Raw genomic sequence first — 26,521 nt, 5'->3', positions numbered from 1 at the left:
CTTCTAAAGTGGGAATGACAATTTCCAGCGCGAGAGGCTGATATATTTCAATTTAAAAACTTTAAAGGAATACTGTTATCGAGAAAATTTGTTTAAACGTATGAAGTTTGGATAATTGGATTTCATCCAAGGTGTATTGTTTTTCTTCTAATGCAGAGTATAGATAAGGGAATTCGAAGGTGGTGGGGTTAGGTTCGAGGGAAGATTCGAAGTAGCGAATCGATATCGAATTCGAAGCAATCCTTAGGGAAAGTTGGGATTCGGTGTTGAACGAATCCTGCTGATTCACGCTCAGCGTGATATACGAGCCGCTCGGCCGCTCGATTACTTAAGTGGTCGAGGAACGAATCTGGTCAGCCGCCTTCCACCGGAGAACACGAACACGCAAACCCTTGGTATCGACTATTCGCCGGGCCAAGAAAATATTATAAAGATGACCGGCCGTGATACAACAAATTGTCCGTAATTTGCTACTTTCCTTTACAAAAATGACGATCGTCGGTTCCTCTTGGAATCTTGAACCTTGGGAAACTGTTGTATCTATTCCAGTGCAATGACACGGTAGATCTGACAATACAATTGATAGCGTGCCATTTCAGAGCTGGACAAACATAAACAAAATACATATAAAACATTATATGAAATAACAAGCGCTATACAGTCGACGTAAAATAATATTTTAATATTTTCACAGCGGTGGTTTTTAATCCTTTTTTTTTTCTACGGATTTCCATGGATAAATATTTTTCTAACTAGTGCTCTACGAAAGTCCAAAAAATGTTACATTCAAGAGGGACTGCGGTGTCCTGTAGACTTTTTAGTTTGAAAATTTCGTTTTCCAAAAGGAATTGTCGAAGAATCGTGAATCCCAATTAAATCTAGGTTTATTGACGCTTGGTAGCATTTCCGTCTGCGGTCGAAAGTTTCCAAAGACAGCTTGAAAGCTTGTAATTCCTCGGTACAAGACATAATGGCGACACTTCACGACATTGAAAGATTTATTATAGTCTAAGAACTGTTGTTTCAAAGCACCGAAAGGGTAAAATTAATAATTCTTAAATATACCGTACAGAACAACAAAATATTATTCCACACATTGTTGTAATTCATTATAAAATACGAACAGAATGTAATAAATAAAATACAATTAACTTTGCGCGACTGTGTGGCTCTAGTCTTTGTCTCGATCGACCATTTGTATCGATATTCGATCGGCCTTCGATTGGCGTCGCTCCGATCTGCACTTTCAATATTGCCAACACAGATACATAAAATTACCGTTCGACGTCATGAACACTAGATCACCTTCTAATAAAAATTTCTATAGTTGATTAATCGAATATCTGTCAATCATTTTCTTAAATATCGTTCGATAATTTTTAGAAGTCAAATGAAATTGGCACCGTTCGAAAAGATTACATTTCCTATACTACTACAGGAGCGTGTATAAGAATTTTATTTTAATGAACGCTGGAAACATTTCGTGTCTCTAAATTGGCGTTTCCTCCCGGGTTTCTAGAGAAATCGACGGTAAGGCTGTCCAGCAAAACATTACCGCCTGTTTTATTCGACCTTCGCGTCGACTGGCATTTGTATCTTGTATTCATATCGTGCATTCTACAATTCTTAAGCTTCATGCGGCTAATCATCCTACCCACTTTCTGATAAGGCCGTGTTTCTTCATCGAAGAAATGCAAACAGCAAGAAATTGTTAATAAAGCAAAAAAAAAAAATGAAGAGGAAAGGGAATAAGTGGAACGCTGCCTCGAATCGTTGCACGTGCTTCAAGACGTTTATAAATTCGAGGATAATTGTCTTTGTATTCTATATTACAATTATATGTTTTTTTTTAGCATTATAAGAATTTCTCTCCGTGAACGGTGTACCCATTTAAATACAAGCATTTTCTCGCGTTAATTTTCTTCGAAGAACTCGCATCGAATGAATATTGTGTCGTTCGATTTTATCTCATCCTCGACGAGTTTCTCTCGACGATACGCGTGAATCGACCGTCTCTTTCGCACTTTTGCACCTTGTTCGGTTAATTGTTCCGCGTCAAGTTTAAATTTCATGCGGATAATTATTGAAGTGCCGTTAGTTCTGTATACCGTTATTACGGAGGAGGGAAAAGTCGATTCGACACGCGTTACACGGCTCAAACGTTTCAGACGAGATTATAATTGGCCGGCGTTGTGGCATTTTAAATTTATGAACGCAAGATTTCGCTGGCTATGCTAATGCGCCACGCTTGTACGCTCGAATTATTTAAATACGAAACGCTTCCAAGAAATTGCAATCTCTCGCACGCAAAATTCCTTTTTCGCCCGTAGACAATAAAAGTTGTACGACGCTTCGATTATTGTACATGTTATTCCATGTTTATATTATTACTCGATGCATATCGAGCGTGTGTATTTATTGAGATTATCAGTCGTTTGGTTATATCGGATAATAGATATAAAGTAGCTATTGCGACAGCGAGGACTCGGCGTATTTCATTAGTGGAACAAATCTCTGATATTTATAACGTGTATTATTATTTAAAACGTTGCGTTGAATTCGTGCAAACGTGCCGCATAAATTATTACAGTACTAATGCTTAGCCATTAACCTTCTCACGTTTTTGTGGTTTTGCAAAATTCGAGTCTGAAGAATTCAACGGCGATCGGCCGTTCTCACGCCAGCGTGAGTTCAATAATCGATTGTTTAACCTCGCGTTTACTCGAATTTATAAATTATCTACGATCACATTACGTCATTATTATCGAATTGTTTGACATTCTTTTCTAATCCTCGACGTATTATTCTCTGTTCCCGGCGTCTCGGTGGATGTATCCTGTTGCTGTTAATATTATGCACCCCCCGTTACGCGGTCTGTTGTTTCTCCAACGATACGCCATTTTTTGCATTTGTCCGTGTCTACGTTGGTGAGGGAATTCGGGACAATATTAGCACCCTGGGGAGTATGAAACTGTTATTCAAATGCTTTGAATATTACGTCAGGAGACTTTTTCCTCGTTTTTGCGCCTGTCGTAACTGTCGACAATACTATAATAGCAGGTGATCGATGAATTCGTGGTTTCTTCTTACAAACCTTGTCGTTGATCTCGAACTTAAGGTAAAGCATGGAATTAATCATTTCAACTTTAATATTTTTAAGTAGTAACTTGTCAAGCAGACAGTTTAACACCAATTTAATAAGAATTAATTATAAACGTCTTATTTGTTTTTCTAGGTACTGTAGGATTTGTACCAAAATTGGCCTCTATTATATCTTTGTAATGTATTGATATTTGTTCTCGGTGAGACAAAACGAGACAGTGCGGACAGGTTTATAACTTCTACTTCAATTATTCTCACTTCGAGAATTTATTAAAGAAAGGATCTATTTGCCGCAGGAATACACGTGTGAGGCCCAACTAGGAATGCTCGGAATCCTTGGAATCCCTTCCATTACGAACGTACCCGACAAATACCAATTTGTTGATGGAGGCTTCGTTAAAAAGTTATTAACGTTTAAAATTTCGCCCGTACTGAATTTTTTTCTCAAAAATGCGCAAAATTTCAGGGGTATGTCTATTCACCAAAAATGATTGCAATTGATCCCCGCAACCGAAAATAATTTTTCCAGAACGATTTGAAATTTTTTTTTTCCGTCGAAAAATTTCACACCTTCTCGAATTTTTTTCTAGAAAGTGCGTAGGATTTCGGGGGTACGTGTAATGACCAAAAATGATTGTAATTAGCTCCCGCAACCGAAAATAATTTTTCCAAAACGATTTGAAATTTTTTTTTTTCTGTCGAAAAATTCAAGCACCTAATTAGATTTTCGGTAAGGAATTTTTTTTTCGAAAATGCGTAGGATTTTGGGGGTACGTGTAATGACCAAAAATGATTGTAATTGACCCACGCAACCGAAAGTAATTTTTTTAGAATTATTCAAAATTTTTTTTTTCGCCTAAACATTTCAGCAGCTACTTGAATTTTTTTTTCGAAAGTGCGTAGAATTTTGAGGGTACGTCTATTCACCAGAAATGATTGTAATTAACCCCCACACCAGAAAATAATTTTTCCAGAACGATTTGAAATTTTTGAATTTAATTGTTAATAACTTATTAACGAAGCCTCAATCAAAAAATTGATATTCTTGATTTTCGTCTTATTTTGGTCTCTAGTGTATCCCATTAAAATTTTTCCCAGGAATGGCCGTACACCCTGTATTTACAATAATTCATAGACACTTGGACAATAGTAAAAATGAATAAAAGAAGGAATAAGCGGTAGGGTTGATACAATATATCCAAAGTTCTCTGTTCGTATCTCGCTGAGTATACCTATGTTTAATTACAGCAATTAATGTACCTCCTCCAGCGCCCTTCCCGGGCCGTTATTATTTCCATCGGGAATTGCGATTGGAGCGGAAGAGCGAGGCTTGCGCGAAGGTTCCCTGGCCGGTGCAACAAGTTCGGTGCTCGTTTCGCCGGCGTCGGTTCACTGACACGGGCGTCGATGCCGGCGAACGTCCACGGGGCAGGAGAGAACGGCGGCGCCGGGGTAGCGTGGCTTCGTTGCTGTCCCTCGGAGCGACACACTCGACGTCGGGACGCCATCGTCGAAGGACGCATGAATATGTAACACCATCGTGGCTACCCGGTGCGTTATCTCTACGTTCGAACGACCCGTCCGTGCGGATTTTCACCCTCCGTTTCTCTCGCGCGTCCGACCATGTCCGTCCACGACGACGATTTTTCAACACGGACGCAACGAAGCGTCGCCCACGCGCGTCCAGTTCGTTTCCAACAGTGATCATGTCGGACTTCGACGCGAAACTGGAGTGAAACAGTGACCGCGAGATGTGTTGGGTCGCCCATCGTTCAGAATGCGAATGAACGAGCGTAACAGTATTTGTACCCCCCTTCGAATAGGATAGATTTCGCGGCGAGTGCGTCGAAACGTATTAATTTATCGAAACTGATTACTAATCGACGATTTTTCGTTAGATCGAGAGCACAGTGTTGCGTACAGGCGGGGGAGGCTCTTATTACGTCGCGCGTTCGTGACCTTAGTACTCATCTATTATTATTACACGCTGAGACTTGTAAATTTTTAGTTTTCTTTGTAACAAACGCGAGTCGCACGCGTCTCTGAGAGACTTTGATTGTTCCAGCGTTAATCGACCCCCTCCCCTCGGTGCATCGAAATCCGCGCGAGTTTCGAGGGCCAAGATGAACAGTGCCGATCGATCGATCTGCAGTGAACTGCAGTTACAATATAAAAGTGCATCGTAAGCGTCGAGCAGCCCGATCGATCGGGAATCCCCGGCAATCACGCGACACGTGGACGTCCCCGACGACGTGCAAGGTGGCATTTTTTCACCCAGTTCCTCGACGTTGTTGCACCGTATTGCTACTTTTCGCGTAAAAAAAACGGAACCTTGAAACTCGACGCTCGGAAAGAGTCCGGACGATCCATCAAATTTTGACAAGCGATTTCACGGAAGGGAAACACGGGATCTCGAAGAGGAACGTCGGAAACCAGCAGTCCACCGTCGAGGTACGTGCTGGTAACGTCTTCTTAAACACCCGTTCCGAGTCGAGTCACTTTAAGTGTTGAATTTGTCGAAACGCGAACAACGATAGAGTGCAACGACATTTTTAGAATTTTATTTTCACAATGACGGACGCCAATAATATCCAGATTTCTTCTATTTTTAGTCGAATGATTTTTTTGAAACTCGTGAAAAATGAATAGTCTTATCTGTTTATTCCTATGCATTCAACAACACTTTCGACTTGATGCATTAAACTACTCGATCACGCAATTCTTCCATTTCGGGGTTATTAATTTATTTTTAACGCGCGATCGCCGACTGTGGGTACAAATTATCTAATAATGAAAGGGTTTAGTCTGTAAACGTTCAATTTGCTAGGTCTGTTTCAATTCTTAATATCGAGTTTGCCTTCTGGACAGTAATGTAGTCATAATATTCACTGCTTTCGCCGCCATCTTCTTCAGCCTTCTATCGTTGTTACCAATATTTGTCGCTATGACATCTTTGCGTTACATACCAAGACTCTATGCGAGAAACTCTTTTGGTTAAAATAGTTACAGGCAATGTAAAACACTCCTAAATTACTAAAAATGCACGAAACGTGTTACGACATCCACGGAAGACAAATTTGTACACGTCGGGACTATAAGTTTGAAGAATATCCAAGAGTTGAGGGGTTGAATCGAATTCCGGAGACTTGAACGCGCGGAGAAGCGACGAACGTTTCCGCGACGACTGTTGCAGGATCGTCTGGTGGATCCCCAGGACGTCGAGAGATCGTCGTAGGAAGAGGGATATAAGAGAGGAGGCGTAAAGGCGGCGGCCTTGCGCCGATGATCGCTGCTGAAAATCAGTCGAGTTCGCGTGCCGGCTCCAGGCTGGGGCAGTTCGAGGAGCTAGCGGCTGACGGAAGTGTGGGTGGCGGCAACGGGGGTGGTGTAGTCGCTACAACCACTACCTCGGAGCCAGGTGAGAGAGTTAATTACCTGAACAGATTGCGATCATTGTTATGGAAACTGTATGAAAAAATTGCTGTCCAGATCCACGGCGACGATAATCGTCGTAAAAGGCGGCGCGAACATGGCACCTTATAATCACCCCCTCCCCCCCTCCGGGTGTGTCCCTGAAGCTTTTAATCGGCCAGATTTTTGTTTTGGAGTCCTCGACTTACATTCTTCCTTCATGTACGAATTAATATATCGAGTAACTATACAAAGTCCTGGCGCGCTTGTGCTGGTGGAGTATGCGAGAAAAATCTTGGGATATTGGATAGTTGATCAAGGAGTGTAGAGTCAGTCGAGTACTTGTGAGAGAAACAAAAGTGTAGCCCTCTGGTGGCGAATGTCGGTCACCGGTGACCAGATCCGTATCTGTTGTTGCAAGATGACAAGGTGGTTGATGAAAAGGTGTATAGAAAGTAGTTTAGACTGCAACTAGTCAGACCTGATATCTATTTCCCGTTTCTGAAAGAGACTTATGTTAATATAGCAAGAGTTTTCGACGGGTCTTTACCACTCCAAAGGCGTAGCGATAGTCAAAACACAAATCTCGGATTTTTACGTTTAGGTATCAAATTTTATCATCCAGTGACCCCATCATAGTATTGTATCTACCTATCTCTTCGATATTGCCCCCCGACAATTCCTCGAAAAATCACTAAGATGTAAGGCTAGCTTCATCCCCCATTTTAAGCTGTACCCGAGGGATTAAAAGGGTTCGGGGAAGCAAGTATCGTGGTAAAGTGACTTATTCGTTGGGATGTTTGAAAACGCAGGTGTAATGAAGAAGGAGGAGCAGGAGGCGCCACGAAACGAGAACTCGACGAAAGAGGGAAGCGGCGCAGCGACAGTAACTACACCTAGCGGCGTCGTTGGGACGATTTCGACGATGCCTGGCGGCGGCGCTCGTAGCGACGAGGAGCAAGAGGAGGAGGAGGAGGCAGAAGAGGAGGAGGAGGACGACGACGACGACGAGGAGGATGGAGTGGAAGTGGAGGGTGGAGCGGCGCAGGAGGCGGTCGGCGGCGAGGGTGGGGGTGGAGGCGGCATGGCCGGCTTCTGGAGGCAGAGCAGACCCTCCAGTCCCCGCATGCCGCCTCCGGAGCAGCCGGAGCACAGGCCTAAGAGCCGACACGAGCCGGCGCCCGCGAGATACAACAACCTCGGCTATTGGAGGGCCAGAAGAGTCACTTTCTACAAGAATGGCGACCCGTATTTTCCTGGCATCGAGTTCAGGTGAGCCCACGACACGCTCTTCCTCTCGCTGTTCGATCATCCCTTTGGTGTCTTTGTTGTCCAAGCATAGAGCACGTCGCGTTTTAGTACCTTCCGCGGGGGCAGGTGGCGTGATCTCGCCCTCCGGGTGGCCTTGATCTCGGACCATGAATGGAGATCCACCCTTGCGACGCGAAAGACATCAAAGAGGTGACAGAGTAGCCTAGGTAATCGCGGTTCGAACGTCTCTCGGGGAGTTAATTCGCCGATTTCTTAGGCTGCTCGAGCCAGCTGGATGAAACGTAACCGATTCTAAAATTGCAGGTTCAAGCCAGGACGAGACATCGGCTCCCTGGAGGCACTGTTGGACAGGCTGTCCCTCCGAATGGACCTGCCCAGGGGGGCGCGACACATCTTCTCCATGGACGGCGACCGGAAGCTCACCCTGGACGAGCTCGAGGACGGCGCCTCGTACGTCGTATCGAGCTACAAGTCGTTCAAGGTAAGCGAACGACGCTTCGACGTGGGAGATTTTCGACCGCGTCGCCCCGCGGCTTTAGCAGTCCTCTCTCTGATATCGGTCGACGGAAAAAAGGGGCTGTTAATTCGCTGTGGCGGGAAAGTGGGTCGTTCGATCTGATACATTGCACGAAGAAGAAATAAGGTCCTTAAGACACAGAGGATCGCGTGTGTGTGTAGATCAAATCTCGGTTCAGGTAATAACCCCTTCCTTCTGCCTTCGACGAACGAGAGGGAACCGATCTCGTTACGAGGGCGATAATTCAGCGCGCTGCAAGGACTCTTGTCGCCCTCGTGTAGGAGGGGAAGGTAAAAGCAAACAGTCTGTTTGGCATAATTAAAATCGAGGGGAGGGTGTGCGCGGTCGCTTAATATTCATGAGGCTCTCGAACGTTGCGTCGGGGGTTAGGTTTGCCCGGCAGTCGCGCGTGCACGCATCGTCGAGCGCGTGCAACGCCGATCAAAAACCCTCCAGGAGCGCGATTTATAAGAAAGTTGCGTATATTGCCGTTCGCAATCTTGATATATCTGGCCCAGATCGAGCATTAAGCAGGCCGCACGCAACGCAATACCGATTGCGGCTACCTAAAAAGAACGGTCGTTGCTCGGGCGACGTCGTCCCGAACCCGCTGCGACCGTTTCCGGTAGCCTTTGTTGCGAAAGCTCTCTCCTCCTCTGGTGCTCGACGAAACGACAGTCTTTTTTGTTCGACGAGATGTATAATACCGTAGCCACGTTTTTATCGTTTCTATTATTCATCCGTCTTTCACTTTTATTTGTAGCAGTCTTTCGTATCCCCCCACGGAATTTCGAGGCGCATCGTTTGCAGGATTCTTCGATTTCGAAGGCGGAACTGCGACCACTTCGAAGGATTGGTTCTCAGAAAAAAACGGTCCAATTAACGCTCGAACCTTTCAAGCCCCCGATTCCTCTGGAAGGTCGTTCATTATTTCGATGAGGGCGCCGATAGGAAGGATCGTTGCGTCATTGGACGGCAAGGGTGGCCCACGCCCAGCCTGATTTCCAGGTTTTAAGGTGTGACCGGGTCGCTCGTTGCACACGTACGGGCACCGTTGTCGAGACTCTGGCCGTGCACGATTATTTCGATCGTCTCTCGTGTGCCGGGTCAACCCTTAATCCGGCAAAGTGGCGGTGCACGATCATATCGTTTTATGACGAGCTTTGCATGCCGATCCGTTCGATTAGAGCCTCCGGGAATCGGTGTTTACACATCCCTGGCCCATATCGCCACCGATGACAGGCCTACGCTTGCACCTTGACCCGTATCCTACAACGCGAAATCGATATCAAAAGTGGCCGGTGCGATTCCGTACCGTTGACCGTTGCCCGCGCGGCTAATTATGCTACTTACGAACCACGGTCCACTCAATCTTACCTTTGCACGCGAAATTGACGCAATATTTCCTCTATTTCTTCCATGGAGGGCTCGTGAATTCATAGAGTCTCGATTATCGAGACTAACCCGGATAACTGAAAATTCTTTCTCTAATGCCTTTTGAGCTCTGGTGTTCCCTAGGGATCTCCCGTGATTCTTATCGTTCATAAAGGATACTTCTGACTGTCTCCATTATAGTTTCCTTTCATCGTTTGTGGATGACTTCGAGATTTTTCACTGCATCAGTCATTATTACATTACTTATATGATTACACCCATGTAATCTTCAGAGATGGTCTGTAGAAACTAATTTATACTTAAACATTTCAAACTCTAGTTTGTTGATTTTAGTTTAATTGCATATATTCTCTGCAGCTAAGTACCATAGTCGTCTCGAGAAGGAAATATCGTGACCAAGAGATGGTCCAAAATGGCGTTGCCAGCCATGAATGACGATACAAGAAAACGATTAAATAGAGGATACGAAATACTATGTAATCGAGCAATTGGAAGTCTGGTCCAGCAGCTGGCGTAACCGGTGAACGAGAGATTCGACTGTTGTTTACCAAAGCCACGTGGCACGGGGGATCGAGGTCTCGCGTAGGTGAATCCTGCGGTTAAATGGAGGGGTTAGGAGCGTTCCACTTGGTCGAGAAGTGGGAGCAAGTATTGCCATAGGGTCGAGACCAAGGGGGGTAGAAAAGGGCTGGCCAGCCGGGGTCGCGCGGTTGCGCACCACCTCGCATTCGCTTCTCCTCTTCTCTACGCTTGTCGATCCTTCCTTTCTACCCTCGTCTTCGCTCCCGTTCAAATGGTACGCCATCTCATTATCGTCCATGCGTTCCACTCGTCTGCATATTTTCGCCCATCGCGGTCGTATTCGTCGCGATAACGGTTAAAACGTACCGCGTTCGTTTCAAACGGACTTTTTCGGTCTGGTCGTTTCCCGCGACCTGAATTTCTTTGCCCCAGGCTATCGTTAATCCCCTCCGCGGGATCTAGAGCCACGTAACCGAATTAATAAGGGCGAGAAGTGGGTTGGCGAGGCTTCGATCGCGCGTTAATTTGCACTTTTCATGTTTCCTGCCGCGTTCTTTTTTCGCCGCATTAAGGTTTTCTAAATATAAAACGACGTCGAAGAAGGAACGCGACCGTCGAGAGAGTTTAACAGAGCATTATCGAGAGGGTCGTCCAGTGATTTTCTGCGTGCTCGAAGCTCTCGCGGGCGGGCATGAATCACTGGAGCAGCGGCGGGGCGAGACGGGTCGGTTCGTACTTCCGTTTTAAGGAGACCGATGCCAGGGCTCTCCTAGCCGTAGGGCGGCGAGCAAGGGAGAGACCGTATCTCATTGACCGTTGGTCAGACCCGCAAGGGATCAATAAACACCGAGTTCTCCGCGCGGACGATTCACAAACCGCGCTTACACCACTGCCTTTCGAGAACTCGCGATCAAGTTCCCTAGCACGGCAATCGCCAATCCCGACTTTGAAACGTTTCCAAGTTTTTTAACGCTATGTAAATTCTTATGACTCTTAAAAGTCTTCGATATCTCGAGGTCTCGATGGTATTCGTAGACTTGGGAGCGTCAACGAGTAAAAAGAGAGATACGATTCTGCCTATTTTGTCAACATTCTAGTTTTCAGAAATACGAAGCAATCGTATTATTTCGATTCTATTAAATAGGGAGTATATTTCCAGCCATGAAGCCACAAAAAACACGTCATCGGTTATTCGTGTCGGTTACGTATGTTATACAGGGTGTTCGGCCATCCCTGGGAAAAATTTTAATGGGGGATTCTAGAGGCCAAAATAAGACGAAAATCAAGAATACCAATTTGTTGATGAAGGCTTCGTTAAAAAGTTATTAACGTTTAAAGTTCCGACCGTACTGAATTTTTTTCTCGAAACTGAGCAGGATTTCGGGGGTAGGTCTATTCACCAAAAATGATTGTAATTGACCCCCGCAACCGAAAATAATTTTTCCAGAACGATTTGAAATTTTTTTTTTCCCTCGAAAAATTTCAGGGAAACATATCAACGTATGGTCAGACATTTTCGGTAAGGAATTTTTTTCTCGAAAATGAGTAGGATTTCGGGGGTATGTCTATTCACCAAAAATGCTTGCAATGGACCCCTGTAACTAAAAATAATTTTTTCAAGACGATTCGAAAATCTTTTTTTTCACTCAAAACTTTCAGCACTTACTCGAATTTTTTTCTCAAAAGTGGGTAGGATTTCGGAAGTATGTGTATTCACCAAAAATGATTGTAATTGACCCCCGCTCTCAAGAAACTCGAGAAACGAGACGCGGTTATCGAAATCGATTTCGATTCGTAAGTAGAATCGATCTGATCTCTGATCGATGTTGTTCGATACGTTCGGTTTTTCGATCGAAACGAATACATTTTAAACGCGATCTCTGAAACTTGAAGAACGAGATACGATTGTCGAAATCGATTTCGAGTTGTAAGAATCGATCCTGTCCCTGGTCGACGATCGGGTACGAGAGTGGTCGTTTTTTGATCGAAACGGGACGATGACGTTCCAGAAGGCGACGGCGGGGTGAAAAATCGCCGTTGCGGCGGTAACGGAAGTGACGTGAAACCGGTGGAAGATATAGCACCGATCACGGGCGGCTAGGAGTTGACGCAATCAATTATGTTCTGGCCGTCTCTCGCGAACGGCGTTACTGCTGCGGTCGGAAGTAACAGTTTATTACTACTGCAAACCCCGGCCGCAAGCGTACGTAATACACGCGCGCGTCGTTCGTTGAATGCCTTCGATCGCGATTATCGATTATAATCGACTGCTCGAGACGGTGCCCAGAATGGTGGAAATTAATCGATCAAGGGAAGAGAACGATCCGAACGAGGTACAGTTCGAACACTGTCACGGGTTCGAGTTACAGGGATCGACGACAATAAACAAATCATATATTATTTATTTTTTAGAAAGAGAATAGGAGATAAATTGTAATTTAGTTAAAAATATGGTCGAAACATTGAAAATAATATATTATACTGATATATTATACGTCGTTCTCCCCAAGACTGTCGTGACGGTCACCGATGACCGTTGAATTTGTGCGTTTTGAAATCGTATAGGAATATAATTTTTCCGAAATATTAAATAATTGATATTAAGAATGCGACGACAGTAGAAATATTTCTATTTTTTTTACACTGTAACTTGAACAAGTGGCAAAGATATCGGAACATAGAAAAATGGCGTCGTAGTCGATGCATACGTAACTTTGATCGTTGGGCTAGTTACGTTAGATACGAGACAGTGACCAGTGACACAGGACGACGCTCTGTCGGGCATCGATGTCTCCGTGAGTTTGATTGTCTCGCTGCTCACTCCGTTCGTGTCACTGACGCACAACCTCGAAAGTTACACGACAGAATTTCAACGCTGAAAGTATCCCGTTATTCTTTATCGTCCCGCCACCTCGCGTCGCGACTTACGAATTTCTCAAATATAAAAGAACCGCGGCGAGATGATAAAGTTATCGCGAAAACGAAAGTAATCTAAGTAGGCGATCCACATATTGTTTTAAATATTACGATTTACGTTCTGGCTCGCGACCTGAAAAGAAAAAAAAAAATATTGGCCGTTGCGCGGCAATTTACAGAAATATATAGTCGGTTGATGCAGGGTTCTAGCGTTTTAATGAGAATGCAAACGATTGCGAAAGATTGCTTTATAATATCGTGCTTGTAACCACTTGTTGTTCGAATCCGAAAGAAATTTTCGCGTTACGAATGCAAATAGGAACAAGCACCGAGAATATTAAACTTCGGAAAGCTATTGAATATATTAAAAACAATATGGAAAGGTTGAAAGGTAGAGCATTACTAGGACAAATGGATCGAAACGTTCCAAAAAAAGTTTTGGGTAAGTCAATAAAGCGATTACCTATGAATCCTTTGGTACTGGGTTCGAATCCCCGCCTAGTTACATTTTTTTTTCTGTTTCTTTTATTATTTTAAAATGGAAAAATATATTTTATTTATTATGTATCTATAACATAAGTATTAAGATAAGGAACACTTAAACTTTTAATACAAAAAGCGGTAGTATGTACAGTAGTAAAATAGCATTATATGTCACATATATTTTTCTGTATTAATCAATCGTATTAAAACTTACTTGATAATGATTAATATAGAAATAATAAAATAATAAATGAAAAAAAAATAACTGGGGATTCGAACCCAGTACCAAAAGATTCAAAACTAATTGCTCTATCAACTTATCCAAAAGTTGTTCTGTCAAATGAGTTTAAATAACTCTTCTATACCAAACATACCAAACTTTAAATAAAAATGTCTCGAAAATGAAAGTCCATTGTAAAAACCACAATTAAAATTTTTTGATATTAGGTGTACACTACAACTTACACCTGCTATCGTTTAAAAAGCAATTTCCGATGACTGTAAGGTCCTCTTTGTTGGAAAAACGCAAAAAAATTGCACCTTTGTGCTTTTGTGGCCCCTGGTGGCCGTTTTGCGTCTAATTACGCAACCACGATGTAAACGAGCGGCGTAACCCGTCGCGAATAAATTAGTGTATCCTTCGGGTCCGCGTCTCGCTCGTGAATAATCGCCGCGATTGTTTCTTTTCTAATCGCCGTGGCACATTTCGCGCCTGGGACGATCCGTCACGAGCGTTACATGCTCGTTCTTCATTTTCATATCGCTCACGGAGGGGAACCGGCCGCGATAACGAGTCCTCCTTTCTTCCAGAATGGTCTCTCCTCTTCGCCAGACCGCCACTCGAACGGTCATTCGTTTCCACGCTGCGGCACCGTAAATTCATAAAGGATATAACAAACACTCTCGGGAGGTGAGAGAACACGTTCTCGAAAGAAATAACACTGTCGGGGCTTGTGTAAAATTCGTGTCGACCAGAGGACACCCTCTTCTCCTCCCCCTCTCCCGCGTGTATTTACCTGGCCTACATGCGTCACGGAATCACGGAAAACGCCCTTACGGAGTCGGAAACACGACTCTTAAGGAGGGAATCACCTTCCGTGGACGTCCAATTAATTTCAACAAAAATTTATCTACTTACTGAATTTTTTTCTCGAGAGTGAATAAGATTTCGGGGGTATGCCTATTCACCAAAAATGATTGTAATTGACCCCTGCAACCAAAAATAATTTTTTTACAATGATTCGAAATTTTTTAATTTCGACGAAAAATTTGTCCACTTACTGAATTTTTTTCTCGAAAGTGGATAGGATTTCGGGGGTATGCCTATTGACCAAAAGTGATTGTAATTGACCCCTGCAACCAAAAATAATTTTTTTACAATGATTCGAAATTTTTTAATTTCTACGAAAAATTTGTCCACTTACTGAATTTTTTTCTCGAAAGTGGATAGGATTTCGGCGGTATTCCTATTCACCAAAAATGATTGTAATTGACCCCTGCAACCAAAAATAATTTTTTTACAATGATTCGAAATTTTTTAATTTCGACGAAAAATTTGTCCACTTACTGAATTTTTTTCTCGAAAGTGGATAGGATTTCGGGGGTATGCCTATTCACCAAAAATGATTGTAATTGACCCCTGCAACCAAAAATAATTTTTCCAGGATGATTTGAAAGATTTTCGACGTTATTGTCGCCACGTTTTATGGTAATGAGTTCGAAAGATTTGTGTCTCGAGACTCCGATAGGATCGTATCGCGGCGAATTCGTCGCGTCCCAAATTTTGCCAGGTTCTTATCGTTTTTGGGTCGTGGAACACGGTTGCGTGGCTGCAGATTAATTGCACGCTGGACGGGAGGGTACGAAAAATATTTGCACCGATAAACGATCACCGGTCTGCTCGTAAATTTCTTCGATATCTCCGGGACCATGAGTGGTCGCAAAACGCCGAAGAAAAGAAAAAGAGAACAATTTAATCGTCATTATTACATCGATCCCGCCGACGATATACTTTAAATTATCGACTAATTACGCGGTCGGTCGATCTGATCCGTCCGCGTGGTGGCAAGTTTTCCCAACCGTCGAGTCCCAGTTTTCGTTCGCTTCGCACGCCCCTCCAATTTCGCTAAATTGTTAAATTTTTTTATCGCGCGCTACGAGTTCCAGCGAAACGCGAGGCTAAACACACGGGGCGATTCTTAATTGCGTATCAGAAACGAAATTTCAATCACGATATTCCTGTGCTTACGCTTTAAAAATATTTTACATTCGTCGAAGCCGTCTAACAAATATTATTTTAACATAATTTATCTTAAGGGTTCGGAGGGTTGGACCCTATAAATTTTCCCTTTCTCGATTTTTCTCCAAGCGTGGAGAGCCGTTTGAGAAAATGAGGGTTCACCCCTCGAAACAACCACATTTTCTTGCACGACTATAATTTACGAAGTTTGCGACAGTTAAAATATTACGAGCATTATCCTAATACTTGTATACGTTTTCAAGATAAAGTAAACTTCGTAACAGTGTACAATTTCTGCTTCGTCGGGGCGTGTAATTTCGTTCACGAGGAAAGAATATTTATTATCACGCACCGAATAGACGTCTAGTCGATGATTGCAGAAAAATTATTTCTATAAATCGTGATACTTTGTATTTCGAACGAAATGGGCTCCGGTTTTCAAGATAAATCGAATATTCAAGAGTAGACTGGCGCAAACTGGTCTAAACAAATATGGCGGCCGGTTCGTGGCGGGTTAATCAAAACTTGCATCGTCGAGATATGGCCGACACGTTACGACTCGAGAAGCGAAGCTCGAATACTTTCTCGTTTCCTTCCATCGTGCTCCAGATTTACAACGGCGCGCAATCCGCGAAAACACGAGAGCAACAAAGTGCACGTAATTTCGAAACGATAACGACTGCTACTACAGCGTCACCTACTTTCTCGGTACGTTATCGCGATACGCGGAGATTCGTGTTCTCAGCCTTCTGTGTTCATTTATCGGTCTGGCCGCGATGCATATGCATATGGGGACTCGATGGGATTCGAGTAAATTTCCGATACGGTCGATTAAAACCGAATTTACGTCTCTTCGCTTCGATCCTCCACAGTGAAACGCATAAACGCGTTGCCTCGAAGCGAATTTAAATGTCACGCTTTGGAGGATCGTCAAAGATATCATGGAGGAAATGGAATATTTAACACTGTGGCGTCACCCCCCATGCTCGCCACCAGAGGGGTCGCGCTCTCACAAGCACTCGACTGACCCCTCCGTTACTATACAAGGTGTTCGGCCACACCTGGGAAAAATTTTAATAGGGGATTCTAGAGGCCAAAATAAGACAAAAATCAAGAATACCAATTTGTTGATGGTGGCTTCGTTAAGAAGTTATTAACGTTTAAAGTTCCGCCAATACTCAATTTTTTTCTCGAAAGTGGGTAGGATTTCGGGGGTAGGTCTATTCACCAAAAATTATTGTAATTGACCCCCGCAACAGAAAATAATTTTTTTAGAACGATTTGAAAAAATTTTTTTTCGTCGAAAAATTTAGGCACCTACCCCCTGTCGATTTTTCTTAAAAATTGCTTTTTCATTTTTAGTAATTTTGTTTGACGCCCTATAGAAAAGTTGTCTAATACTTTTTTATAGGTACCCATGAGCTCTATTTCAGAAAAAAGTTTCATTGAAATATATTCACTATTGTAGGAGTTATGGCTGTTTGAAAATTGGACCATTTTTATGAGGTTTTTCTCATTTTGCGGGGTCGAGGACCAACTTTTCGAATATTTTTGCGATTTGTACATATTCTCCACCAAAATACGCGTAGTTTGCTTTTTTAAACATTAAAATCGTCCAATCTGTTCAGAAATTATGACGTTTTAAAGATTCGCATGAAAATTCGGGCAAACATTTCTGACCAGAAATTATATTTTCAGTAAGGAATTTTTGTCTCGAAAATGGTTAGGATTTCGAGGGTATGTCTATTGACCAAAAATGATTACAATTGATCCCTGCAATCAAAAATAATTTTTTTAGAACGATTTGAAATTTTTTAATTTTGTCGAAAAATTTCACACCTTCTCGAATTTTTTTCTCGTAACTGGATAGGATTTCGCGAGTATATCTATTCATAAAAAATGATTATAATCGACCCTTGCAATCGAAAATAATTTTTCCAGAACGATTTGAAGTTTTTGAATTTTATTGTTAATAACTTTTTAACGAAGCCTCCATCAACAAATTGGTATTCTTGATTTTCGTCTTATTTTGGCCTCTAGAATTAAAATTTAAAATCAAAATTTTTCCCAAGGGTGGCCGAACACCCTGTATATGTACTTCTCGACTGACTTCCCAATATTCAGTCGTCTAAGGCAGGATCTGCTAGAAAGCCTTACTAAATGAGTCCACTAGCAGGGCCACTCTTTCTCTTTCTTGAAATCCTACCACCAGGAAAGGGGCGTCGCAACACTTTTCACTGGGGATGAATCACGGGATCCTTCAGAGCCGAAACCAGAGCGTTTCTGGTGCGTACAGAACGGGGAATCTAGATGACGCGAACCGATCGACGATATGTAAATCACTGCGGCATCTCCTTACGGCACTCTCGTTGCCTTTTATCCCTCCGTCGCACGCTTGTCGCAGAACATTCGCAGGACGACCACCCTTACGTTGCACCTCGAGTGGCACGCTCACTCGTCACGCACCCCCGTATAATATATGTCAATTACAGTTTCCATTATTGCATGCATAAGTGCTGCGACTCCGGCGAAATTAAATATAATCTACAGTAGTCCCTAATCTAATCGCTAATGGTCGCCACTTTTTCCCTCGATATTGTCCGCGATGTCATCCTAGAACTGCTTCGACGAGAGAACTGTTATAACAACTACGAACAAATCACCGCAAGAGTAAAAATAAAATTTGTACTTCCTCTAACTTGTAACTGTGAAATTATTTTAATCTCATTGTTGAGCTTCTTCCAATGGAAACGATACCAAACATGGCCATATTTGCTCTCACGAGGTTGAATTACGAAAAATAATGCAAAGTAAATAACATAATTTTTATAATAGCAATGTAAATAAAATAATACCAATAAAAGTAGCATGTTTGCTCAACGATGAAACTATGTAGAGCTAATGTTCGAATATTTATAAAATGGCCGATTTACAAATTTCGTATCGAAGCGACAAGTATTTTTACTATTTTTAAAGATTTATGAATAAATTCCCGACCAATTGTGCGTCGGTGCGAACGATATGGTTAATGACCCGCCGCCAAAGGTTAAGAGGTTGAAGCACAGCTACTCGACCTTTCCACGGTCTCTTATCATCGAGCTAAACGGCAAACAGGGATATTCACCCCTTCTCAGAGCGAATCTCATTTCCGCGTCGCGAATAAAAGATTCTAACTTGTAATACCCAATTCCAAAGCAGACGGTAACGCCGCCATATTGCGATACGATTCGTTCGTAAATCAACCTCGGTTTAGAATGTTCCATTAACGTATTTAAATCTGATTCACCGACGAATTTACAATTTTTACTTAATATATAACAGAATCACAACATTTTTATATTGAAATAAACTTACCATTATATACGCGATTAATTTTTCGACAACGTTCAAGAATAAAATTTGCTTCGAGGTTACGTGCAGTCGTCGAATCACTGTCCAGCCTGGAAAATTCCATTTTTTTGTCTTATACTCGATAAGAGTATAGTTTATAAGATTCAATAAGATTTCCGACCAACCAATTCGTAAGTTTGATCCACGTTGGGCAGGGATCCAGCGTCGCGAGATCGAGTGAACCACAAGGGGTGCACGACCGAGTAAATGCGTGAAAAGGTTAAGGGTTGTAGCACCCATGGTGAACCCAGGCCCGACGTGGGGTGCACCCACGCGTACTTTCGTTGCCACCGTCCTATTCGATCGGCGTCGCCATACCTCGTAGCGGAAGATTGTTGCACCGTGACCTTGGCCTTGCGTCGAGGTCATGCATTGGCTCGCGCGTACGTGCAACTGCGGGGTTCGCTCGCTGATCGTAATTTACGGGGACAGCCTCGTAAATTACGACGAGAACGAGCCACGAGCTCCCGTGAATGGACTCTTGCCTCTTTTATTTCTCCGTCCTCCGTGCTTCGGGACTTTTTCGATCAAACCCGCTACTCCATCTTGTCGTACGTTCGATTTACTCTAAAAGAAAAACACACGGTGGTTAGCAGGAACGATATATCAATATAACGATACTCGATTACTGAATTGAACGGCACGTCGACGTTTACTCGGCTCGATCGTTGTTCTTTCGATGTAATGCATATCCGAGAACGATTAAGTTTAGCGAACGGGAACACGCAACGTTCACGAACGCTGTACCCTGGTTTCGTACGACAAAATTATATAGATCGCGACAAAAAGTTTCGATTCGATCTTTTTCACAATGTATGTATAAAATTATTTTAAGAACCTAACTTATTCGCAGGCCTTCGTGTTTGGTAGGCTTCGCTGGAGTCGCGATAATTTTGATAAAAGCAACCGAGGCGTAAGGAGACACTCGACTGGCTCACGAGAGCTCGAGTACGCCAAGTAAAATAAGAACCGACACTCTATTTTTCAACTCGTTAGTAAATCGATAAAATTTGAATTAATCCTATTTCTCGATAATACGATTTTCCATTAACGATAATCGTTCGATATAGCCAGCTATGATTGTCACAGATGCCTAATTGTATCTGTTCGTCGTGCTCGTCGCACGTGGAGCGCAAACGAGGCGAAAGGCCTTCCAGATAGTTGCAATAAAGAGGCCGGCGGCCTTGGACGGAATTCACGAGGCTCGTTAAGGGGCTAGCACGTGAGAGATTTCACCGGCGACGGTGAAATTTATGCGGTATTTATTATTCCGGTAGAGACAGTCGCGGCATACTGATCAGGTATGGAATCAAGTTCGATACGTGGAGTAAGAGTTGAACCATATAACGTTGAGAGTAACGGGAACATTTTTAAGCCTTCGTTTTCACAAAATGAAACGTAGTTGCACGAGTGCATCGACGAAACAATGTTCAACGCTTTTACTGCCAGACCTAATCTCTAAAATTGTCCATAACGCTTTGTTTTTGGACAAGTGAGAGCTAGCATACCCACAATTTGTCACACAACTTATTTTTACAGCTAAAATCTAAGAGTTCCATCTAGATTTAGTTTCTATAACATTCAATCTTGATAAAACACTTATTAACAACTAGTATTAAAAAAATTTTACATATAATGACTGGTCTACGCCCTTTGCACCCCCGCGAGGAATGGCCCTGCTCCACTCAACGAGTAGCATGGAGCTCCCAAAGTCTTGGGCTTCTTTTTTAAGACCCTGTACAATAGCGAATAACGAATAAAAATCGCCGTGACCTCGTACATTAATTTTATGGTCTCGGGTAACTTTTTAGTCGAACACCGGGCTTAATAATCTTCGCGATCCCGGCGTTCCGCTCGATTATTCTTCCTGGCCAGAATTGCTGTTGACGATCCAACGGGAAGCGTATTTTTTTTCACCGTCAAGATGTTCCCCTTTCCAAGCCTCGTGTCTCGAGTCCATTAAGAGTCACGGGCACGTAGCCGTTCGGATTATATTGTCACGAGTGCCTATTAGATCTTGCCAGTCTCGTTTTATCCACGACGCCCGACGACTCCATTTTGTGTTATTCTACGGACAAAAAAAAAACAATATTTTTATCATCGATGACTGTTACGATCGAAAATTTCCCGGCATCAACGATCATCATCGAAAAGAATCATTCGGTCGTTGTTTGGTCAAGAAAAAAACATTAAATCGAACAAATTATTATCCTGCGATTTTTCCCGCCATTTTGGTTACGAAGGTTAGGGTCCCTGTTTTACGATGACCATGACGAAACAGTTATCGAAAATAGCCGACTTTCGTCGACGGTCCCGTAAAACGACTTTCGGAAGTAAAACAGTTTGTGGCGGAAAGAAAACAGCGACGACCTCAGCAAGGGTTAAGCTTACGTCACGGAGGATAGGCTGCCGGAAGAGTTGGTCGGGTGTGCGAGAATGAGAGGGTGGCACGACCTTCACCCTGTGTTAATCTATGCTTCCATTATCATACCGATCCCATCAGACCCGGCATAGCATTGTAACTGCACGACGATGAACGTGGATCCGGTTATTGGTCGACCGACAACCAGACCACCCTATTTTTCAATGGACATTTCGTCTTGGGAACGGCTTTCACTCGAACACCTTTCCTTAGAGTACAGAAAACGATTCAATTGTTTCGACTAAACTCGGAAAGAATACCACCTGAAACGCGCTACTCGACTCATAAATCACCATTCTGATTTCCAACAAACGCAACGAAGATGCAGCGTAAGCGTGCGAGACATCGGATAAATAAAACCCTAGAACCATTATCGATTATCGAAGTTAAGAATCGTAAGAGTTTTGTTGGGAATTTATTTCTCAACAATTGGCGACACTGATACGCGATTTAAAGCGGGCTTGCAGAGAGTGAGTATGAGCAAGCCTCATAATACAAATTTTGTATCTGTCGTTAATTAATCAATCCTCTCGTATGCTGTTAAAATTCAATCTTCCTTTATTATATCTACGTTTAAAGGGTAAGAAGTATATATTATTTTTGCTAAAAGACGGTTTCTCGTGCCAAACCAACAATTTTTAAGATCGACGAGGATTTCAAATCCCATCATTAATTGCGGCGAATCGAGGCGATGACAAGGTCATCGAATCTCTGGCGCACTGCCGGCAGGAACTTGCGTGTCTCGAATTCATAAGTCTCTTTATTGGACTATTAGCCTCGTTAACGTTTTTTTTTCTTTTCTCGTTCCACCGTGGCTCGCCCTGTATATTGACCTTATTTATCCAATCGAGCTAATCGTTTTGACGCCATCCTAGTTTCCGCGAACCGCCTGGACCTTTTCACCCCCCGAGCCACGATTCCGGAGGGGCGTGGACGCCCTTAATTCCACCGAACGCTTTTAGGCTCGTTTTTTACGAGCCCTAATCGAATTTCCACCTGTCCGTCATTTCATTCTAACGAGATTCACTTTTCCATTTACTCCACTATAAAAATTGATGGATGGGGTACGTTAAAAAACATGGATCTTCCAAAAGGTACTGCGTGTTATTCGATGCTTATTCCACGAAAAAAAATAAAGTTATACCTCGACACGTCTGACCATTTTTGGTTACTTCCACTTAATTTACAGAGCAAACTTTAACAATGGTATATTGTTTATATTTCAACTAAACGGATTTTACAGATCATTAACCATCGCTGAGTCGTGTGAAAGTTCTTTGATCTAGTGAACGAGTAAAAAATATGCAAAGTATGATTTTCATTATTTTCAAGTATTGTAAGATTTTATCCGTATACCAACAAAAAAATTCACTTGCATAGCTGTTATTCTTATTAAATTAGATCAGTTTGCGTGACAAACGTGATATATTAGTTCCTGAAGTTGTCGCGCCGTATGGTTTAATTTTAATGGTATCTATAAATTTTATATAACTGGAAGGGGGAGGGGGTTGTTCATAATTTAATTTTATGGAAAGGGGTCGCGAGCGAGGAAAGATTAAGAGGCGCTATTCCAACTCGTAGTCTGAATTATAATAGTTAAACCGTTAATGTGTTCGTATAAGGACTCAAGTAGAAATAACTAGTAATGGTCAGACACGTGAACCAAACACTTTAAGGAGATACTCTACCGTGAACCTTTTAAAAAATCGATTAGTACAATGTGTATAAAAAAAATGTGGTTAAATAAAAAACCTCTTAACGCGTTTTTCTCGAATATATTATAATTCCCAATTTTTCTTTATAAATATTTTTGGAAACTATTTAATTCTCGAGGTTCAAATTGTATATTTGATACCCGTTCCCCCTTCCCTTCGTACCATTTGATACCATTTGGAATGATATTTAAAAGAGATACTTAATCTCGATAGTCCTATACGACGGATATTCTAAAACTGCTAGAAATTTAAGGTGCGACGAAAGCTGGGTTCTAGTTAATCATAAACGGGTTATTTTTGGATATCCACGTACGTAGTACGCCTGTGAAAGTTCAGCCGAAATCGCAGGATCGAGCCGTCCAACCCTGTGATTTGAACTAAATTTATCCACAATGTAGAATCAGCTGGAAGCTTATTACATACAGGAAATCTTATATGTAAGGTCAACGCGAAAATGGGGTGAGGGGGTGTACGATAAGTCGGTCATGAAACGCTGTTTAGGGCACGCGAGAGACAGAACGTCATATTCAGAAACACGAGGCACATTGGAAAACCGAAGAAACTGCATAATTTTGTTTTCTCCGCGACTAACAAGAGCCACAGAAACGAAACTCGAGCAGAAAAAAAATATCTTTGGTCCTCGTGTTCGTTCCTCCCTTTAGGGGTTATTCACAATTTAAAATCATACGCTACAGCAAACATACAACAGCTTAAATAACAATAACTATATTGAGATGATAGAATCAAGCGTTTTAAATTAATTCGTTGGTTTTTCTCTAAGATCTAAGGTGAATTAATCCCATTCCTCTGACTTTATACAGTATAAACATGTACTCGAATGGGCGTATCCCACATACCGAGCGAATCAAAATATTTCCATTCGAAAAATATCAAATACATTAAGGTATTGGAAACTAACTTTTTATCCTAAAACCTGATCAAAAGCGACGTCTACAGAGGAGAATACACCCTTAACACGACGTGAATACTATTTGCATTGTGATGCAAAATAAGTGCTATAACATTCAAATTTATAAGCCACATTATCATGCATCCGATGCTACATAGTTCTCACTTTATGAAATCATTATACACTTTAACCCATTCTCCGCCAACTTCAAAAGGCTTTATGTCACAACATATTTAAGGTGCCACTAGCAATAAAATAATTTTAAATATCTCAACCTGTGCGGAACTCGCTTCGTCTACCTTTTTTCATGACTTTCCCATCAGTTGCAGGATATGAAATTGTGCTTTTACAATATCTTGGAACACGTAACATTATACTCTACGAATATTTTAATATTGATATGGACGAACAACTCAAATTTCGGAGTGCAATTGCTCGGTGTCTCGCGGTTCGTCCCGGACTGGCAAAGAGGAGGGGGGGAGGTTGGGTGTTTGGCCTTGAGACACGATGGCTCTCCGCGGCGAAGCGGAGGGGCGGGTCAGGGGATGTTGCAGCTCAGGGGGCTGGTTCTCCAGCCCCAATGGCCCACACCCCGCCTCCAGTTGTCCATCGAGCACAGTCGGAGCTGCACCTTGCGGTCACAGCCATCTCCCTCGCGACCCTCTTCCCTCGACGACCACGTTTCGCGGTTCCCTCCGGCTCACAAGGTCGTAATCAACCCTCCACCGCGATTTTCATTTTCCATACGGACCACGCGCGCTCACACGTCTTCCAAGGATTACAGTTTACACAGTTCGTCGATGTGGGAGCTCACGCAGAAGCGCACGATGTGAGACTCGCGAACGCGAGCGGGGTCTCGTCGTTCGTAGACGAATAACGAGCTAAATTACGGTCGGCTAAAAGTGTTCCGCGGTCCATCATTGAGTCGGCAAGTTCCTCGTCCCGCTCGGACCTGGAGCCGGACTTTGGCGCCGGCTGCGAGAACGCGGACACGTTCAGCGACTCCGAGCTCGAATCCTGTGGCACCGAGACCTGGGAGGTCTGCGACAGCTTCGTCGTGTTGATGAGCGACTCATTCGAAGTTATATCGCTGCCGGCCGACATGCTGCAGGTCCGACGAATCTGCAAATCGTGTACAATTATTTCCGACATTTTCACTCGCAACAAACAATAATATCGCTTTAGTGTACATAAATTAAACCTGCGCTCTTCAGTGGAGGCCCTCTGAGGGGACGCAAAAGATTTCTGGTGATTAGATAATTGGGATCTCCGATTCGTAGAACCTGTAAATGAAAAATGGATTTTATATAATAAAGTTTTACTTGGTGTATAGTGGCACGATTGCTTAATTTAAATTAACACTACCAAAGCAGTCAAAATGACCAATTCGTAATTTCTAATAGAACTTGTAAGAAATTTACCCGACTTGATGTTTGAAAATTTAGTAATTTTCTGAAAGAGAATGGATAAACACTTATTTCCACTGAATAATGTAAATACACTAAATTGTCGGTAGTTCTAGTGTCGAATCTTAAGTGGGCTCTCAATCTCAATTGAAGTAGTTTACTTAATGCTAATTCTTACTAAATTGGTAAATGGAAATCAACTTTTTATTGAAGCATTTAGTTAAATAATGAACTAAAGGGAGATTACATAAATTTTCAAATAATTACATTGATATATATTGAACAATTATTAGTTTAAATTTGCAGAGGCCCCAATAAGGGTTAATACAGGTGATTGGTTTTAATCTGTCGACTAAGGAATATTGTGTTTTGTTAAGAGCAACGCGACTGCTTTGAAATGTTTTGAATGGCAATGTGTTTAATAGTGGAGCATAATCATTATTTTGGGTATTTGAACGAACAGCCGGCCAGCTATGGAAAGAAGAGCAACACTTGGTACACGAGCCCCACTGGAGGAGGCAGCAGAGGCGGAGGAGGTGCCGGAGGTGGCGTCGGAGGTTGGCAAAGCAGACCACCAGCGGTGGCGAGTCTCAGCAGGAAAGCTTCCATCACCGACGAAGCACCACCTCCTGGAGGCGGAAAGCCTTCCTCAGGACGCGTTATACGGATCGTCAACAACCACGATCACACAGTGCAGGTAACTAGAAGACTACCGTGTAAAGTCGTTGACAATTACAGATTTACTATACGGTACCATGACTCACGTCTGCCATTCTGGAACAAATTAGTACCGAAAGAGGACCGACTTTATTATAGAAAAT

General features: G+C 42.7%; 2 protein-coding genes across 3 annotated transcripts in view; one reads left to right on the top strand and one right to left on the bottom strand.

Annotated features, from left to right (window-relative positions):
• The first annotated feature begins 5,195 nt into the window (after positions 1 to 5,195).
• The window catches only part of Dcx-emap (Doublecortin-domain-containing echinoderm-microtubule-associated protein), a 28,851-nt gene continuing 7,525 nt past the window's right edge, over positions 5,196 to 26,521 (top strand). For both annotated transcript variants that reach the window (XM_076778508.1, XM_076778507.1), the window contains exons 1-5: positions 5,196 to 5,553; positions 6,296 to 6,520; positions 7,326 to 7,785; positions 8,089 to 8,266; positions 26,164 to 26,397. In XM_076778508.1, coding sequence (XP_076634623.1) covers positions 6,385 to 6,520; positions 7,326 to 7,785; positions 8,089 to 8,266; positions 26,164 to 26,397 — 1,008 coding nt within the window. In that variant the 5' untranslated portion in view covers positions 5,196 to 5,553; positions 6,296 to 6,384. The remainder of the gene's footprint in view (positions 5,554 to 6,295; positions 6,521 to 7,325; positions 7,786 to 8,088; positions 8,267 to 26,163; positions 26,398 to 26,521) is intronic.
• LOC143348377 (uncharacterized) overlaps positions 19,803 to 26,521 on the bottom strand; it is a 130,855-nt gene continuing 124,136 nt past the window's right edge. The window contains exon 5 of the mRNA XM_076778518.1: positions 19,803 to 19,812. The gene's annotated coding sequence lies outside the window, so the exon portion shown is untranslated. The remainder of the gene's footprint in view (positions 19,813 to 26,521) is intronic.

This window comes from Colletes latitarsis, chromosome 11 (genome assembly GCF_051014445.1).
Source record: "Colletes latitarsis isolate SP2378_abdomen chromosome 11, iyColLati1, whole genome shotgun sequence".
NCBI lineage: Eukaryota > Metazoa > Arthropoda > Insecta > Hymenoptera > Colletidae > Colletes > Colletes latitarsis.
Note: the sequence above shows the minus strand (reverse complement) of the source record. Positions and strands in the feature narration are given on the sequence as shown.